Below are 18,584 nucleotides of genomic sequence, written 5' to 3'. Positions count from 1 at the left end.
ACAAGGAAAGCCGCCGGCAGCCCCAGGGCAGAGAAGGACACCTTTCCTTGGACCATATAGTTCTTCTGTTAACCAAAACTAAAGACCGATACCATTTTTCAGCAGTTAGAGGAGCAGGCCACATTATCTTTAAATCTCAGAGCGTATCAGCACTCCACTGAGTAACTAGTTGGCATTCTGCTAACCGCAGCCATCGCCATCAGCTCGGCAGCCCCAAGTGGAAGCACCACGGCTACGGGCTGGTGGCAGGTTTCATCACATCTTTGTGATTTACAGATCCCAGAGGCGATAGACACGAGCAGCTCCAGCCCCGGCACTGCGGGGTTGCTCCCCCCGAGCTTGCTCCTGCTCATCAGCCAGCATTCACCGCTCGCTTCCCAGCTCCCAGCGTCGCGATCGCCTCTGCTTTCGCGGCTGTGAGGAACCAGCTTTGGTGCGGGAGAGCAGCGAAGCACAGCGCAGCACCCAGGGTCCCTTCAACTAGTACGTAGGTGAGAGTTCACTGAAATTTAAAACAAAATCAATAAACTTGTAAGCGCAAGAGGCTCGTTTCTGAATGCTAAAAGCTAGTTTCCTGAGTGTCCTCTGTGCTGCCTGCTGTTTAGGTACAGTTTATCAGTAAATAAAGAAACCAAGAGACAGACGAACAGCTGGCTGGAGCACATTCAAAGACAGCGGTCCAAACAGAAATGTGTTTCGTACCAAAATAACCAAACCGGGAGCAGAACACATCAGGCTCACAACAAACACCGGTGGTTTTTTCCCCTCTGTTTTCCCAGACAAGATGATTTTCAAAGCTCCTCTGAGCTCACAGACTTTCCCGAGACCGAGCGCAGCCCTTGGCCGTGCGGGCAGGGCCCAGCGGGGCTTGGCCCAGGAAATGGGGCTGCTGGGGGCAGCGCCACGGGATGGGGTGTCCGTGGGCAGACGGGGGGGGGCTGATCCTGGCACCGCACAGGGCCGGGGCGTCCAGCTGTCCAGCCCCGCTCCCAGGACACAGCTGAGGCAGGCTCTGGCCCCGGTTCAGGGAGACGCAGGCACACGCTCAGCGAGCATCGCAGAGCAGATAAACGGTACTCGTAAAAATATATAGATGTATATTTTTTAATAAATGACTGGGTTGAAATTCCACAACATGCGATTGCTCAACAGCAGAGCCGTAACGAGTTACCGCTCATCAACTCCAGACAGCGCAGGGACAACTTCTGTTGGTTCAGCCTGTCTCGAAATCACGACTCTGCCTAAGCAGCGGTGCCGTCTGGGCCAGGCGCTGCGAAAACCTCCCTCCTTCCTCTCAAAAACCTGGCGGCATTGCTCATGCTGAGCTGCTCGGAGGCGCAGTGGTTGATTGCTCACCTTATCTGGGAAGCAAGGGTAGGTGGCTGAAGCCCTGCCTGGCGGTAAGTGAAGGGTGGGACAGTAATCTGAAGAGTGTTTTCAAGGATTCGGTAGCGGCATGAGAAAGAAACCAGCAGTGCTGCGTGACACACATTCGGCAATCTGAGGAGCTTCCTGTGCAAACGACAAGTTACGTTTTACCATGCGTAATCTTACTCATTTCTGTTGAGCCGTGAGGAGCATTTTCACCAGCCACGATGTGTGTGTGTGTGTAACTCGGCCGCTTCCCCCACAAAAACGCAGCAGGAGAGATGGAGTTACCCAAGGAGTTACGCTAACTGACGCGGGGAATTGGCCGAAGCCTTCCCGAGGCCAGGCTGCTGCGCGGAAGGCAATCATCACACGATGGGGTTAAGCCCTGGGTGGAACTGCGGCCTCACTCGCAGAAGGATCGTTTGTCACGCCGTGACAACGGGTATCCATTGGGAAAGAACCAACATCCACCCGCTCGCTCCACGTGCCTCACGATGGGAAACTGGTTATTGGAAAAGATCCCAAACTTATTTTATAACTATGCACGTAACATCACACAAGGGAGCAAAACAGTTCTCCTTACCCCCAGCGATAGCAGGATCTTGGATCGAGCACTGCTACAGCACTTCAGATACTCAAGCACTCTGCAGACTAATTTATCCTTCTTCAGATGTACACTTACTGGGGGAAATGAATATAATTTTCTTTTTTTGTACCTTAAAATTCAGGGAGGGAGAAAGTATTTGAGCCAAAAGAATGAGCCCAGGTCAGAGGGAGGAATGAAATTCAGTATTTCTTGACCCTTGGCACTCCACTAGGTCTGTGGAGCGTGCCCCACTGTGCCCCAAGCTTCCCTCAGGGAAACACAGGGATCGCCACGGATATCGGCACGCAACATTGAAAAAGTACAAAAGCAATGTAGATATCAAACCATATAATGGATGCAAAAAGTCCATCAGAACACACCTAACTCTACATTATACAAAAATACTTTGCAAAGAATAAACATTCACTCAGCAAAACGGTTATCAAATCCATATCTTCAGCACAGTGACTAATAATACAGCTGCAGAGCAATGATTAGATTAAAAGAACTATTTTAAAAACCAGCTTCAAAGTAATGGTAAATACTCATTTTGCAAAACAGCACATTTCACTCCGAGGGATATCCCCAAGTAAAACCAGACAGTGTGATTGAGCTGTCAGCTCCCACACATTCATCTATGCAGATTCTCACGGTGTCTGCTGCCAGGACAGGGTGACTCCTGCTCCGAGCCCAACGCCGTCCGCAGGGACGGTGCGTGCCGGGGCTGGCTGCGGACCGGATGGCACAGCCGCAAGTTCTGCTGCTGGAGATGAGCAGGAGTGAGGCAGGAGCGCAATGCACAGAGCGGTTTTGTCCTCGTTCTTGGCACCCGTCAGAAAGAAGGACTTTCCATCAATGAAAATCAGGATTTCCCCCAGACTGCATGGATGAGCCAACCAATGAGCTCACTGGGTATCCCAAAAATACATACCGTTAAAAAACCCCAACCCCAAAACAGGTCTCATTTCTTATTTTGCTATTACTAAGATGCATGTGGGAGTGACTTTAAAGAAAGTGAATAGAGGGGTAAGAAAAATGAAAGTGTGGTGGGGCCACATGCTCTTTAAGACTTAGGGGAAAACCTTTAAAGAGGAATTGATAATCCCTCCCAGACAGGCGTTTCCCTTGTTTTGGTGATTAGCCATTTGAAGACCATCGACGTTGTAACAGCTAGAAAAAGCTCCTCCTATATACTTCTGAATTCATCTCATCAAGCAGGGAATAAAAACCTTTTGCGCTGAGTTAAAGCATACATTATAAAAACAAACGCATGTTAAAAAATAAAAACATCTTAAATGGCTCTTAATTTTCACAAAAATAAAGTTCATATAAAAATCGGTCTCTGCTCCTGGTATTTTATACAGTACCACTCACCACAGCAGCTAGGCACAGATGCTACAGAACACTGAATTATTTGTAAAAAAAACTTAAAAAGGTGCCACCTCCCTGTGACACTCATTTAAAAACTGGCATAGAAAAATACTCAATAAATTTCTTCATGCTAATTAAAAACCAACCAAACAAGCCTCCCCTCTGATCCTTTGACCTTGGAAAACCTAGTCTTTTATTTGAGTACTACTCTGTGCTCTCCTCGTGCTATGTGCGAGGAAAATTCGTATCGGTCATGGCTTCTGTACCCGCAGACGTTGCACTCAAAGGGATCGCGGAACCCGTGGCAGCCCATGTGGATGGTGAACATCACATAATCCAAAAAGAGGACGCGGCAATGGTCGCACCTGTAGACCCCGATGGCTTCCCCTTCCTTGTTGATGACCTTAAAGGCATCGCGTGGGCATATGGCGGGTGGCTTGATGATGTCATATGGCCTTGGGAAATCCTTCAAGGACTGGAGGCCATTGCGGGCCTGAGCGGGGATCATCTGGCTTTGATGGAAGGTGGGATTCTGCCGCTCCTCGTGGTTGCTGTCAGTGTCTGTGGAGTCTTGGCCACTGTTGTTTGGGGAAAGGCCTCTGTCAGAAGACAGGCTTTTGTCCCTGAGGTGGGCATGGCTCTTCTCTGCGTCCTGCGAGTTGCCATTTGGCACGTCGGCACGGGTCAGCGGTATGGGGTACAGGCTGCTTATGACGGGGACCATTTCCGAGGTGGGAGCTGGCGGCGTCTGCACGAGAGGGCGCAAGGCTTCAGCCCCAAGGTAGGTGATGGCATTGTTTATGGCCTGGTCCATCATGCGTCCTTGCATTATCTCGCTTTCCTTTTCGTACAGGAAACTTGAATTATAATTAACATCAAAACTGTGTCGTTTCTCACCTGAAAGAGAGGAGAGGTATTAAATTACCTGCATGGGTAAAGAAGTGTTTAAGCTCCGTGATGCCTTTCCTAAGTGGCAGTAGTGTCTGGAAAGTAGAGAGGCACGAAATGTTCTCTGCAGAAAGAGACTGTTCACACACACAAGTAGCTTTTGGGTGGGGTTTTTTGGGGTTTTGTGTTTTTTTAAAGCTCAGGCTTGTGAGCAAAAAAATCTAATAGAGGAGATGGTAAGGAAACTTACTGGATGAATTACCATTAAATTTTGTAAATTATTCTGGGATTTAAGGGGAAGAATATTACCAAAGCTTCCATAGATTAACTTCCCTTATATTTTTTTCTAGAAAAAGGTAAATAATCATTAATGAAAATACTTGTAAAAGAGCTAATGGGTAATGAACCAAAATACTCCATTTTCAGTATCAAGACCGCAACCTTTCGTTCTTGACTTGTCCCCCGAGAAGAGACAAGTGCCGGCTGGGATCTGATGCACTTTTCATTACTTCTACCCATCTGACAGAGTCCTCTTTACTGCGTCCTTGGACAATGAAGTCCATTTTCCCCACTGTCCTCTGCCAACTGCAGCTTCCTCTGTACCACGCCTGGTTTCTTTGAACTCCACAGAGTTTTTCAGATAATCTGACACTGGCAGCTCTGTATACGTGTATAGAAGAACAGATTTAGGGTCACTTGATGCAGGGCTAGTGAAAGAGGAGTGAAATGAATTCCTCTCTGGGCTGGGACTTTGAAAGCTCTAGACTAGACAGAATGGGAGGAGAGCTAAGAGTGTACCTGAAATTCTGCTCACGCCTCTTCTAGCAAGGACCAAGGCAAGGGAGGGTGGGCTGGGCAGCACACTGCAACTACTTTTCTCTATGCCAGGTGCAAGGAGGAAATAAAAGTGCACCCCAAAAGGACTAAAGCCACTTTTTTGGGTGAATGTCTAGAAATAAGCAACCGAATTCTGTGGTTACGTAGAATATAGCTTTAAAAAAAAAAAAAGGAAAAAAAGAAAAAAAGAAAAAAGAAAGGGAAAAAAAAAAAAAAAGGACCAGACCAAATGTTTCATGTGCAAGTGACTTGCAAACATCAGATCCACTCATCTTTTAGTTACGGTAACTCGAATAGTGCAGATGTTTATCAGTCACCTGTCAACACCATGACTCAATGTATATGAAACTCATTAGGTTTCACTGCAGAGGCAGAAAACCAGGAGCTCACGTTTCTCTTATAAAACACTCAAAAAGGTTAGTGAACCACAAGAGTGTAACTGCTTCCAACCCTCAACAAAACTTGCTATCCAACTTTACACAGAAGGAAACAAAACAATATAGCACCTTTGTATGACTCATAAAACCAGCTCCAGGCAAGTGAAAGATGTGAACAAATTTGAAATTAAAAAAAAAAAAAAGGCAACAAAAGCAAAAATAGACAGGACTCCCCAAATTTTGGGTTAGAATTCACTGTTATAAGGTAAGACACAAAAAGCACAACTTCTGGTCTCACAGTATTCTGTTATTCCCCTATCCTAGTGGCTTTTTAAAGTCCTCACAACAGCCCATTCTGTCTCCCTTCGACCACCAGTTATATCAAATGAAATGCAAATACCCATATGCTTTCCTAACATATGTTAACATGTCATGTTGCTGTACGCTTTTAAAAGGCCACGGCACATCAGATGTGGACTCCTTATATGAGAGGGCAAGAAATCAGGCTGTAAGCCAGACTGCAACGTTCCCAAGATACTCTGGGCAGAAAAGGCATTCCCTAAAGGGTAGCTTCTCTCCCTCTCTGTCTCCCCGGTCTCAGCAGACACCCCAAGGCAAGCACGCGTCTGATTTTGATACCTCAGTGTGTTTCGATGCCTATATTTAGGTAGACTGAATCTGCCTGAAAGTGCTAATCGTATATCCAGAACGTCAAGCTATGGCACTGTATCGCAATCAAGTGGATGGGGGGGCGGCAGGGGGGGGCACTCTTGATTGTTTATTTTGTTTTCTCTCAGTGAAATACAGGAAACCTTTCCATGCAAAGAGACAAAAAGCCGGATTAGTGCTTTGCTCGACACCGACAGCCATCAGTCAGGAGAAAGCTGGTATCAATGATCTAGAAAAAGGGAAAGGCGTATATGGGGACCAGTGAATGAGTAAGATGGACCGTGCTGAAAGCAGTTGATGTTTTATCTTTGTAGCCGGCAGGACAATGTAATAGATTACCCTGAGTTCAGCTGCTCTCTGCACCAGGCAAAGTGCCACAAAGTTACTGAAAAACACTACATTAAAAATTAAATTTACAGGTTCTCTGGTGTTCGTTCACAAAGCAGCCACTGGTTAGCAGAACTTCTTTCCTCTTTTTTGTTTTGTTTGTCTCGGTGCAATGCAAAAGCTTTCCCCTTCAAAATTCACACATGAGCCATAGCGTATGACACATACTCATGTGCTGCTCAGTGATGCTTTACTTACTCTAAAATGTACATAGATTTTTGCAGCCTGATGAGGTGTGGACACTGGAAACAGGGAGTGAACCTGCTTCCTGCCGCTGTGCTAACCAAAGCAGACCATTTCTCGTTAGACTTTGCACACTAGGGGATAATGGTATTTGTTACTGTGTCAGAACGGCACTAGCACTTTTACCACTATGAGAAATACATTTTTTACTCCCGGTCTCAGGGAGAACTTGTTTATAAAAAGGAAGAAATAGAAGTCTGTGGGTCAAGATACTCAGCTGGTGTGAGCTGGCAGAAATGCATTGACTCCACCGGTTACTTTGACTTGCGCCAAGCGAAGATACAGCCCCATGAGTGTTTCACACCAGCGGTGAAGTACCACCATCCACTCTACTGGGCTATTTTTATTTGTTTGTTCTGTGGGGTGTTTTTTTTTTTTTTTAATCTGTTCATTAATCAAACCAGGAAGCACAAAAATCCAGGGTTTGTAGATTTGGTCCATATACATGCAAAAATAGAAATCCACAACAAAATAGGAAACACAAAGTCCTAAACTTCCATTCAAATCCTTGTTCCCTCATAACTAAAGGAAAAGCTGAGGACAAAATCTTTGCAGGAGAAGCCTTTGAAGGGGGGGGGCTAGTGTAGAGGTTAAGTCAAGTATATGGTCTGCTGATCTGTGTCCTCACTTGAGGCTTATACTTGCGCACACAAGGTAGCTACTGAAGATGAAAATGTGAAAAAATAAAGTGGGCAAGACTCCTGGTGCTTGTATGAATTTCTGTGGAGCCCTCAAATAATAATAAAGGTGGGTTTTTTTCTGATCAATAGACTTCATTCACAGAAATGAGCCAAACAAAGATGCCTTGTTACTATATGTCTCTATCCCTTCTTCCTGACAAAATGAAAAATCAGCACCCATTCTGAGAACGCTGTTTCCCAAGAAATCACAAAGCTGTCCTGGCACATTCGCACTCCTACACTTACAGTTCAGAAAGTCACAAAAGTCAAATCAAGGTCAGACAGACTGCTCTTGCACACATACTTCCCGGGGATAAAAGGGACTGAGTAATTTTTTCACACATCACCTAACAAGAACATGCCAATCACATAGGTTCTAGAAAAACAGTAAGTTTCAGAAACTGGCTATCTTGTTCCTTTAGGTGAACTGCCCTGGGTCCTCCAACTGGTCCCCAAAACCCCTTGCGTGACGCAGTATCCGTTCATGCCAGCTGCAGACCACGTTACTGAGCACAACCACAAATCAAAAAAGGATCCATTCCATACGGTAACAAGTACGCTGGTAAAACAAATCAGAAAACCACTAGCACTTAATTTTAAGTGTATGCTGAGTGGTTGCATCCTGCTGCAGATGTGTTTAATAAAATGCAGAGACTGAATTGGTAGCAATAGTAAAACAAGACCGGGTGAAGCTGATCTCAGTGCTAAAAAAAGGAAGCTAAAGATTTTCAAAAACATTTGCGTTAGTATTACTGTTTGAATCACTGTGTGACATGTAAGGTCTAAATCACACAGTCAACAGTTTCAATATTAAGTACCCAAAGGCACTCCGATGGAGTGTGCTGGTGTGACTTCACTGCTGTATAAAAAGGTGACCTTTTAAAGCCATACTAGTGTCTAAATAAAAGTTACCAGCTTTCTTAGATGAAAGTCCAGTGCTACCCACCAAATCCAGTAGGAGCTACATGGCCTTCAAAAACAAAGTTGCTTTTACGTTTACATGGATTTAGCGGCATACCTTTACCCAGGTTTGCACGTTCAGGACAGGTCCTCAGACCATCCCTCTGAGGGATGGCAGCCGCGGGTCCCTGCCTGCACACTCAGCCCTGTGCTTCTCCCCTCCCCAGTCATGTATGTGAACACACAGGCCCCTATTCTGAAGGTAAAGCTTATATTGAGAAAAAATAAGTACTCGGTACCTTATATAACCATACAGAACATAACAAATAAGGCATTATTAGTACTAATATCATATAACTGCTGACTAAGTCAGGTCTTTGCCCAGGACACAGGAGTTGCATTTTATTTTCTTAAAAGTTAATGAAATAAGACTAGCCAAGAGGATCAGGCGTTGACCAAAACCCCAAACCTGCCAAACTAGTATTTAAGATCCCCAGCATGCAAAACTCTGATCATATAAAATTAAATGCAAAGAAAATGCTATGGAAACATCTTGTTGCTTAAATTACCACAAGAAAGGATTTGATATTTTAAAATCATATTCAAATTCAGCAGGATGACTAACAGCAATCCAATAATTTTCTGTCTTTAGGCCTTTATTCCACACATACATCCTGCAAGTATCCTCAACTCCTGCTGACTAGAAAGAGCACTCAGCTCTGAACAGCATTAAGCCTTTCTGTTCTTTTCCTGTAGAGAACCTAGCAGAGAACATTTCAAATGCACAGGTACAGAAAACAATACACAGAAGCTCGTAAAATACATTTATAAATTGCCTAGACAAACAGACACAAAGCACAAGAGGAGCTTCCATCCAGGTTAAGTATCTAACAGAATATAGTCTTTTTAGTTTAATCAAAACCCTACAACAAATCAGTAAAAACACATCAGAATAATCAAAGTTACTTTATTTATATTATTTTGTATTAGATTAGATTATAAGCTTGAGAAGGATATTTAAAATAAGCAGAGGCATTGCACTATAGGTTACCAACCTGCACATATTTAACTGTTGCACATGAAAAGGTTTTTTGTTCTTACCAATAAATTTCTGAGGCATTGAGCTTTTTCGCTTTGCCACGTTGCTTGCTAGCCTGTCCAGCACAAGGGCTCTTTCACTCCCCATCTCTGCCTTGATGTGCCTTGCCTCCACGCTTGCTAGTTTGGAAAATGTGAAAAGAAAAAAAAAGAAAAAAAACCAACACGTAGGTGAAAAGGAAAAAGAAAAAAGTAAAAAAAAAAAGGAAGAGATGAATGGTTTAATCTCCGGAGTTTGCCACACTAACTGGGAGGAAACAGTTTGGAGATCTGATGTAAACTTGTTTTGCTTTTTCTGTCGTTCTTGCTCTTCGCATCTTGGGCACCAGTTGCGGTCAGTGGAACCAAGCACAGAAACAGACACTGATCTTGCAGTCCCGAGCTCATGCAAGGAGAGCATAAACCATACAAACCCAATATCTTCATTAGCAAGAGGAAGTGTAAAATAAACTGGCTGGAAGGGTTGGTTACAAAACGTAGATGGAGGTATAATCTCTGTTAGCCTTTCTTTTTTATTCTGAGTAAGACTGTGTGACACCTGCAGACTGACACAGTGCTTCCAAACTTCAATGTAAGATATTCAGTGCTCTTGCTACACTTTTTAGATATCAGTCATACTTAGATGTCATCTTAACTAATCACTAAGACACTTGTATGAAACATATCAATGCTCCATTAAAATAAAAATAATATAATCTTTCAATATTCCTTTCTAACTGGTTTTTTTTTTCAGATGTCATTATCACTTTTTTTTTTCCCCCTAAATGCTGCAGCTAAAACTAATTAAGAATGTTTTCTCTCTGGCTCACTTGAAAGCATTAGCATTAGGCCTTTTAAAGCTCACTACAACCTCCAGAATTTCGAATTTTAGGAAAAGCACATGTGCCCTACGATCACTCCCTTGAGACAAGGCCACTGACTGTTTTATGGATCTTATCATTTTCCAGAGTTGTCCTTCAGCCCTGCTAACCAGTGCCCATCATTTCACGGAAATTACTGCTTGCTCTCATCTCCTGGAGGCTGCACAGGCTTTTGAGCTGGATCAGCCAAGCTGAAGGACTGCCACCTCATATCACTACTGCCAGACTAATACTGAATATAACTGCTGCGGCTTCCCCCCAAAAAGCGGGTTCTCGCCTGAAGAACAAGTATCGGTAGTGGTACTTTTATATTAAAAAATAGCACTAAGAGTTTCAGCATTAGGGACCCCTATGATGAAAACCAGGCACATTTTAAGAGACTGCCCATGGAAAACGAAGACAAGGAGGGGTAATTTACCTTCCCAAGGTAATACAAAAGGTCAGATCTCACCATGAAAGAATCGTGGTTGCTGTGTTACTGTACTATTGCACTAGCATACCTGAATATATGAAGCATAATCTACATAACAGAGAAATAATGCCAGAGGAAAACGATACAAACACTTTGGTATCACTTCAGTGCTGCTAAATGCAGTTTTAGTAAGTATTGGACTTAAATTGCAGTTTGCTAAGTACAGCAAGTGATAAAAATGCAGTATCATCCTTCCCAGCTCAGTGTGCAGCATTTCCCTATAAATTTCAAAGTCAGTCACTCCTTACTTGTTTATTATTGCTGTTATTGATATCATATGAATTTCAGTTGGCACAAACCATGACTCACCAAACCTCAGCCAGAACTATTTGTTAATGTTTGTTCAGCATTTTGAAAATGTAAAGTGCTTCATAAGTGCTCAATGCCACAAATACTAGCTATGCATATGACTCAGGATGGATGGGATAACAGGGCTCAACTCAGCACTGCCTCAGTCCTGTTTCAGCAGGCTGTAACCCCATGATATACATGATAACCAGACCCGCAGAGGGCATGCATACGCAATGCCTTAAAGGTAATAACATAGTGCTTTTCTACTCTGATTTTTATTCCAAGTTACTCTAGGATGTTTAGAGGCTTACATAAATCCAGTCATCAACTACTGAAATGCACCTGCTTCCAGCATGACATACCAAGACACTACGTAACAGTTTACATAAAGTGAGACAAAACATCAGATTAAGTTGAAACTATAAGGGAAAGTTAGGTAGGCAGAACATAATCACCCGTTTGGATTTTGGCCAGAAGCTCGAGTTAATTCTTGAGAATAATATTATGTGGTTTTTAATTTCAGAACTTCTGTTTAACTCTCATGCTCCAAAAACTGGAATATGCTTTCTGAGCTCTTTATACTATCTTTAGATACCTGCAGTTCAAGCTTTGAACTATCCTCAACCCAGAAAGCTTGTAATCTTCACAAGATCATTGCACAAGTCATTAATAATAGTAATCCATATTTTTAAAACTGACAACCCACAACTACCCCGAACAAGATGATTATACAAACAGTGCTGTATATTCAAAAATTTACGTTGTAAAGGAAAGAAACCAACAACCCCCACAATTCATCCATGTCATAAAAGCAGCTCCCTAGTCCCTGCCATTTCTTCATTTTTCTTATTTTGTTCTTCTAGTTCCTCTTTTTCTCCCTCTTTATCTTCATGAGTTGTACTCACGTTCTATTAAAGCTTTATTTTCATATTTTCAGAGTCTTCCTCTCTATTTTCTGACAGAACTCAAAGAGTGAAGTTTCTTTAAGTCCCCTTAGCCAGCCCTAGAAACATGCTGGAAGCTACACGTAGGATATCTGTGACTACTTGTCTTGTCAATGTTATTTATGTGCCACCAAGGGAACTTTATTAAATTAGTGTCAAGAGGGCAGACAAGCGGCTTCCTGCAGAGGTAACAATAGTCTTCACTCAGACGAGATTGCTGAAGAGACAGTAACTATTGACCTACATAATATGTTCTGGGACATCTGTAACCATCAATCTTCCAGCTTGATGTCTGTCTGCCATTTTATTTTAACGCTAAGGGTCTTTTCTTTCACATTAGGATTTTCTACTCCTTGCTAATGGCCGTTTTTTCCTAAAGAAAAAAATACTCTCTATTTATAGGCCACAAAATTTCTTTAACAATGTGTTCATAATACAGCCTTAGGGAAGTAGACTCTGCTCCCAGTGAGACACAGGTGGCTACGCTGCTTCTCTCCCACAACACTGCTCTCTCTCCCCAAAAGCTAACTTAAAAAGATCTCACCCACCTCTTTCTTCTGGGGTTCAACTACCTGGCCAGAAAACAACACAAACTCTAAGGATCCTGAAAGAAACTCTGTAGACCAAATAAATCACCCTCCTCCCTCTTGATCAGTGCTCTCGAATGTGCCTCGGGACTTCCCTGGAAAGCCAAGCTCCTAATCAGGGTATTTACGCAGCAGTAGGATGGGGCTTAGCCCCGATGTCCTGACCACTTCTAAACGTGGGTCACCCTCTCCTACTTACCTAACACTAGTGACTGGTTACGGCCTTCCCTGATTACCACCTGAGATGTCTCTGTGGTGCTTCTGCTGCCTACCTCAGTAGTGTGTATATTTCAGTTGTGATCTTACATTTAGAAAACACTTCCAGAAGAGAATTTGTGTGTAAACATGATTTATCCATGATGAATGACTACTTATGTTTTCTTGTAATCGCTGGGTGACAAGCCACCTCTCTAAAACAGTGCTGTCACCTAGCCATCATCTCATTCTGTAGATGTACAGAAAGCAGATATTCTTCTTCCAGCCTAGAGCACGAACACACAATCATTTCGCCTGTACTGAATTGTTTCCATAGTGTGGTTTCTGTCACCCCGTAAATGTGAGTATAATTTTTAGAACATGCGGGCATCATTAACAAAACCCTAAAGTACAAAGCACAGCCCAAATTAGAGGCATTGCTTCCTGTAGCATCTCTATGTGGTCACTAAATAATGGAGAGTGGAACAGAGAGGTGGGTTACTGCGCAATGAGAACAATGTGACCAGAGATTGTTATCAGGGACTGAGCAACGCTATAACAATATTGTTACATAAACCCTTTCTTTCAGAAATATTTCCACACTGTTACATCTGGAACATGCAAGCCTCGTACTGAAAAGCAACTAGAACAGTTACTAAGGTCCTGATGCTTTTCAGTATTTTAATTAGTTATTGGATGATGGCACGTAGAGAATACTTGCGCTTAAAGATGGCTCCACATCAGAAGGTTGCAAGGACTTCAGAAAAGCACCAAAATTCAAAGTGATGCAGATAAATAGGAAAATGGTCAGAAATCAAAAAGCCATGTTTGTTAAACACAAGTGCAAAATGCTACACTTAGGGGAAAAAAAAACCAAATCAAATGCAGTAAATGAACTCCGGAGGTCCTTTCCAGCTTTCCCTCTCTCTGATTCTGTCATCTAACATAGTGCTGATATCGGAGAACTGAATGGAAACACCTCAGCAAGACCAGAGTTCCTGTTTTTCATAAAACTTACTACTCCACTAAAAAAACTGCAATATTTTTTAAAGTGCGAAGGTCTTAAAGGCATAGGGTACAGCCACATCATGTCGTACTGGAAATTTACATTTCCTCTGTGACCAATTTAAGGCACACTGTACTACTGCAGTAAGTACTACGTAGCAGATTCTGGATAAGTGAAATGTTGCTATTCTGAAATGAATATAAACCATGAGAATCATTTAAAAGCAGAAATCTATAGTAGGTATCATGTTTTCCATTTTCACATGGTGGACATCTCGGAGTGATTGCCATCATGGGAGTATGTACTGTAACATAAAACCACAGTTACAATATGTATGGGTTCTCATGAAAACCAAAACTTGCTGACATTCTGATAACCATTTACTTTTACTAATGCTCTAAAAAACATGTCATTTGCTGAAAAGAAGATAGCCCATGAAAAACTATAAAACTCTAACTTCATTAAATCATTGTTTCTTTATGGCGGTTTTTGTGTGTGCATGTGTCATAAAGCCTGATACACCAACCTACTCACACTGCACAGGGTACAACGCTTGTACCCACAGAGTTATTACCATATATCAATGGGTCTTCACACTGGTTTTCAGGCCCGGCTTGTGATGATGTCTGCAGAACCTTTGGTTGATCATCATATCACTAAATACAGGTTGGGGTTTTTTTAAAATTTAATATTAAAGGGCTTTGGTAAACATTGTCATTGCTCTAAGTATATTTTTACATTTTAGTTTTCTTCTCTGAAAACTCAGTTTAACCTTTCCCTTGGAAAGAAGGTTTTATTTGAAATTCACAATCAAAAGTAGAAATCTCGATTCCTTAAAATTATTGTTTGGTTTTTTTAAGGCTGCATAGCACAAGAATGGGAACCCAAATTCTGAAATTGTATCAGCTCTGCTACAGATTAATCGCATAATCTTTTGGGAGGTCCCAACCACTCCCTGACTCTGAATCGGACAAGTAATTCTCTCCTGACTTACTGGTATATTGTGGGACAAGTTCCTTTTAGGACTTGAAATATTCAGGTGATGCAGGCTCAAAGATTATGGCAGTTATTTTTCACTAAAGTATTTTCAGAACTGCAGCACTGAGACTGTGAAAAGGAAACTAGGAAAAAATGCGTTTTGATAAATTTTACCTTTGGCCTTTTCCACAGAGAGCTCTATATTTAAGGCAGTCCCTTACCTCTCACCGCCTCCTAAGCTGATCTATCAGTGATCTTTGGGACACCGGCCCATTTCCATGCCCTAGATCCCTGCCACTAAAACTTCTGCAAATCCTAACCCATTTTGACCAATAGTTCTTATTCTAAAGAAAAGGAAGCATCAAACGGACTGAAACATGTGAACAACTGTTGTCAACAACCATAGGCATCAACTGATCCAGTAAAATAAGCCACATAATAGCATTAATGTAGGAATAATTTAATTTACTGTGTCACCTACAGAAATGCTGTGTACAAGCTATTTTAGATGTTTTATTCAAAGTAACTATGAAGTAAAAAAGTGATTAAAATAAAAGCATTCTTTAACTAGTTGCCTGAGGGATGCGTTAAACCAGACCCTTTTATAAGATGTTACAGCCCCTTAGGTTACTGAAAATGACTGTAGTAAAAACTGTTCTCAGGCTGTGAATTAACAGCTTACCAGATGCCCCTTTTTTAAGCACTGTAATGTACCAAAAACCCAAAACCACTGTAACGTGATAAACTCACCAGCCTCGCACATGCCAGCATTCTGCAAATAAGTACGGCACCGCTCCTTGTGCTCCTCTAATGAGCTCCTTTGCTTGTAGCTCCTTCCGCAAAACTCACATTTGTACGGCTTCTCCACTAGAAAAATAAGAGCACAGTATAAAATAACCACAAGAGACTACTAAAACACTGTCTCCCTGACATTCAAGTATATAGTTACTAATAGCATATATTCAGCTCATGGAGAATGCTTTACATTTCTGCTCAGTTTATGAGCACTGTAATCATCCCCAAATTAGGGTTAGATGAGGGTGAAACCCACTGGACACACAGAGCTCCTCTTCATTCCCTCAGCTCAGCACCAGAAAAGAAGAGGACTTGCAATGAGACACTGTTCCCAGGAGCTCAGGTTCCTAGAGTCCCGCTCTAGCTGACAACTTTTCTTGGCATAACTTCCCTAGGGAAGACCAACTGTACCGCTGCTAAACGAGGACTGGAACTGCCCGACCTAGGTCCTGTCTATACAGAATTTTTCAAGGATTTCATGAAACCGATGAAGTTAAACCAAACCAAAACCACATGTGAGGTTCATTTCATTTCCAGAGGCATTTATTGTAAAGCAAATTATGTTCCTAATTCATTTAAGCTAAAGCAAACCTGTCTGTAACTCAAGATATCCACATTGCTTTTCCCAGTGCCTCATACACAAGGACTGGAAGCACTTGCTAAATGATCTCATTACTGTTTTGTGAACAGACATCCCCTAACACACCCAGGCGCAGTATCATCCCTGTACAGCACAAATATAACTAGCCTTGCATTGTAAACTGTTCCAAAAGACCATACTCCCTGCTGCTAAGGCAATTGTTCACTTATTGATGTAATCTCACTTGAGGAGATTTTCTTTATACTGTTTAATAAGCCAGCTCTTAAAAACTTCAGTCACAATAACCACACAACGTTTTTGAAGCATGGTGTTTTTAGCATTGTGCTGGTGGGGGACAGTCACCACCGCTGGGCTGGGTCTTGATCAAATCAGAATCTCATTTATCCATGTCAGATAATCTCATTTTTAGCTGTGATTCTTCATGAGGTTGAACTTTTTTTTCTGTAAAGTGCAGTGCAGAGATAACATCTATCATGCAGAATAAACATTTTCTTTCTAGGCCCCTGTATAACACAGGATATACACAAATCAAACAGTAAACACAACCTGGCTCTTGCAGAACTGGGGAAACTAAGATTAATCAATTTATACCTGGTTTGCTATTCAAGTCACCTCAGCTCTGTGCCTCCATTTCTCCCATCAGTAAAATGGATGGAACACCCTACCAGTCTTGCGAAAAACCACTGGCATTTGTGGAGCATGCTAAGACGTTCAGATGAAAGGCACTACACAACAGCGAGGTGTTAACCAGCAATAGTCATGCTGTCCTGGATGATGCTCGTAGAGCTATCCCACAGCTCAGGACAGGAACGGAAGGAAGTCCCAGCAAAGCATGTCTTTGCACTACTCCTCAAATTCAGAGCTTGCTGGCATAGCTAGCTCCACTCATCTGAAAATACCAAGGAGTTTTTTTGTGCAAGCAGGTATGGAGGCTGGCCATTTCCCACAGCACGCAGCTGTGACAGCGGGTTTCCCGGTGCCCTCTTTCTGCATTAAGAGCGGCGCTGAGTCCCACGATGGTTCCATCAGCACAGCAGGCAGAGCAAGTGGTCACTGCTATTTGTCGACTCTTCAAAACCAGACCGGCTGAGCAAACTTTGCTGACTGACTCTTTATTTTCCACGCCTAGTGTCCTAGTGACACACATCTAAAACACATGAAGTGTCTTTGAAGTCACTTACCAGAATGTGTCCTTAAGTGACCTGTTAGCGCATCCCTCCTTTGGCAGGCATAACTGCAAAGATGACATTTAAAAGGTTTTTCCCCTGTATGTAGTTTAATGTGGCGGAGGAGGTTACCCTTCTGAGTAAAGGAAGCTCCGCACTGATTACACTGGAATGGCCGTTCACCTTAAAATGACATACAAAAAAGGACATTTAATGGTTACGTGGGTATCATGCTATCCTCATACCCTTTCCTTTTTGGAAAAGGAAAGAATTAGATACTGGATCAATTTCTTTCTATAGAAACACACACAGCCCTTCCGTTTTCAGTGGGAGTTACATGCAGCTCTGGTGTCAGAGCTTCTTGTAACACATGTACGACTATGGAAAACACTGTACAGTTTTTCCATGGAAATAAGTGTTCTGGAGGAGGCTGATTCCAACAAGCTAGCAATTTTGAGAAAAAAAAAAAAAAAGTCTTATCTTATTGCAGGTTGAAACCTAAGATGCTCATTGGTTTGTTGCCAAAGTATAGCACAAAGAGAAATACATATACAGACTGGAAATGGCAGCACAAAACCAATCATCTAACTTGTGTTTTGTGGCTGAAATACTTAAATGAGATAGTGCCTTTCATCCAAAATTCTTAAAATGCCTCACAAACATGCTTTTACTAACATCCAATCCTGATAAGAAGAGAGGTGGGTAAAGTGAGGCACAGAAAAGTGAGTAACTTGGTAGAAATCACATGAGGCGTCAAGGACAGAACAAGGAAATCCTGATGTTGGTATCCTTTTTTAAAATAAGTAGTCTAGATTACAAATTATTATCTTTTCAGTATTCAGCTCTTACAAGAATAACGTAGGGATATTTACCAGTGTGGCTACGCTTATGAACCATCAAGACATTGAGGCTAATGCAGGCTAATCCACAGATATCACAATTCATTTTTCCACTAGCTGGCCTGACGTTGTCATATGAACCAGAATGTCTTTCCAGTTTAATGCTTTCATATTCATTATATTCTCTGGGATAGGTGTAAGGCATTTCAGATTCTTCTGGGTTTTCCATAGGCTGTGAATTTAAAGCACTCTCCTCTCTTTCACTGTATTCACCTTTCACTTTAACCACATCATCTGCAGGTAAAACAAAGCACAAAAGTGAAAAAATGCTCATCTTAGGCACAATGAAGTATCTTAGGAAAAAACTCACCAAAAATTACATAAAATTACATTATCAATCTTCCTAAAAGTTTTACTTAAACACCCAAAGACGAAGAAATGCA

General features: G+C 42.2%; 1 protein-coding gene across 5 annotated transcripts in view; it reads right to left on the bottom strand.

The window, feature by feature from the left end:
* Window positions 1–1,084: 1,084 nt before the first annotated feature.
* IKZF3 (IKAROS family zinc finger 3) overlaps window positions 1,085–18,584 on the bottom strand; it is a 37,935-nt gene continuing 20,435 nt past the window's right edge. For 3 of the 5 annotated variants that reach the window (XM_075775179.1, XM_075775178.1, XM_075775177.1), the window contains exons 4-8: window positions 18,175–18,435; window positions 17,318–17,485; window positions 15,491–15,607; window positions 9,411–9,527; window positions 1,085–4,225 (exon numbers count right to left, since the gene is read on the bottom strand). In XM_075775179.1, the coding sequence (XP_075631294.1) occupies window positions 3,522–4,225; window positions 9,411–9,527; window positions 15,491–15,607; window positions 17,318–17,485; window positions 18,175–18,435 (1,367 nt within the window). In that variant the 3' untranslated portion in view covers window positions 1,085–3,521. The remainder of the gene's footprint in view (window positions 4,226–9,410; window positions 9,528–15,490; window positions 15,608–17,317; window positions 17,486–18,174; window positions 18,436–18,584) is intronic. The other 2 variants (XM_075775180.1, XM_075775181.1) reach the window with 2 other exon arrangements.

Source organism: Balearica regulorum, chromosome 24 (genome assembly GCF_011004875.1).
Source record: "Balearica regulorum gibbericeps isolate bBalReg1 chromosome 24, bBalReg1.pri, whole genome shotgun sequence".
Taxonomy (NCBI): Eukaryota; Metazoa; Chordata; class Aves; order Gruiformes; family Gruidae; genus Balearica; species Balearica regulorum.
Note: the sequence above shows the minus strand (reverse complement) of the source record. Positions and strands in the feature narration are given on the sequence as shown.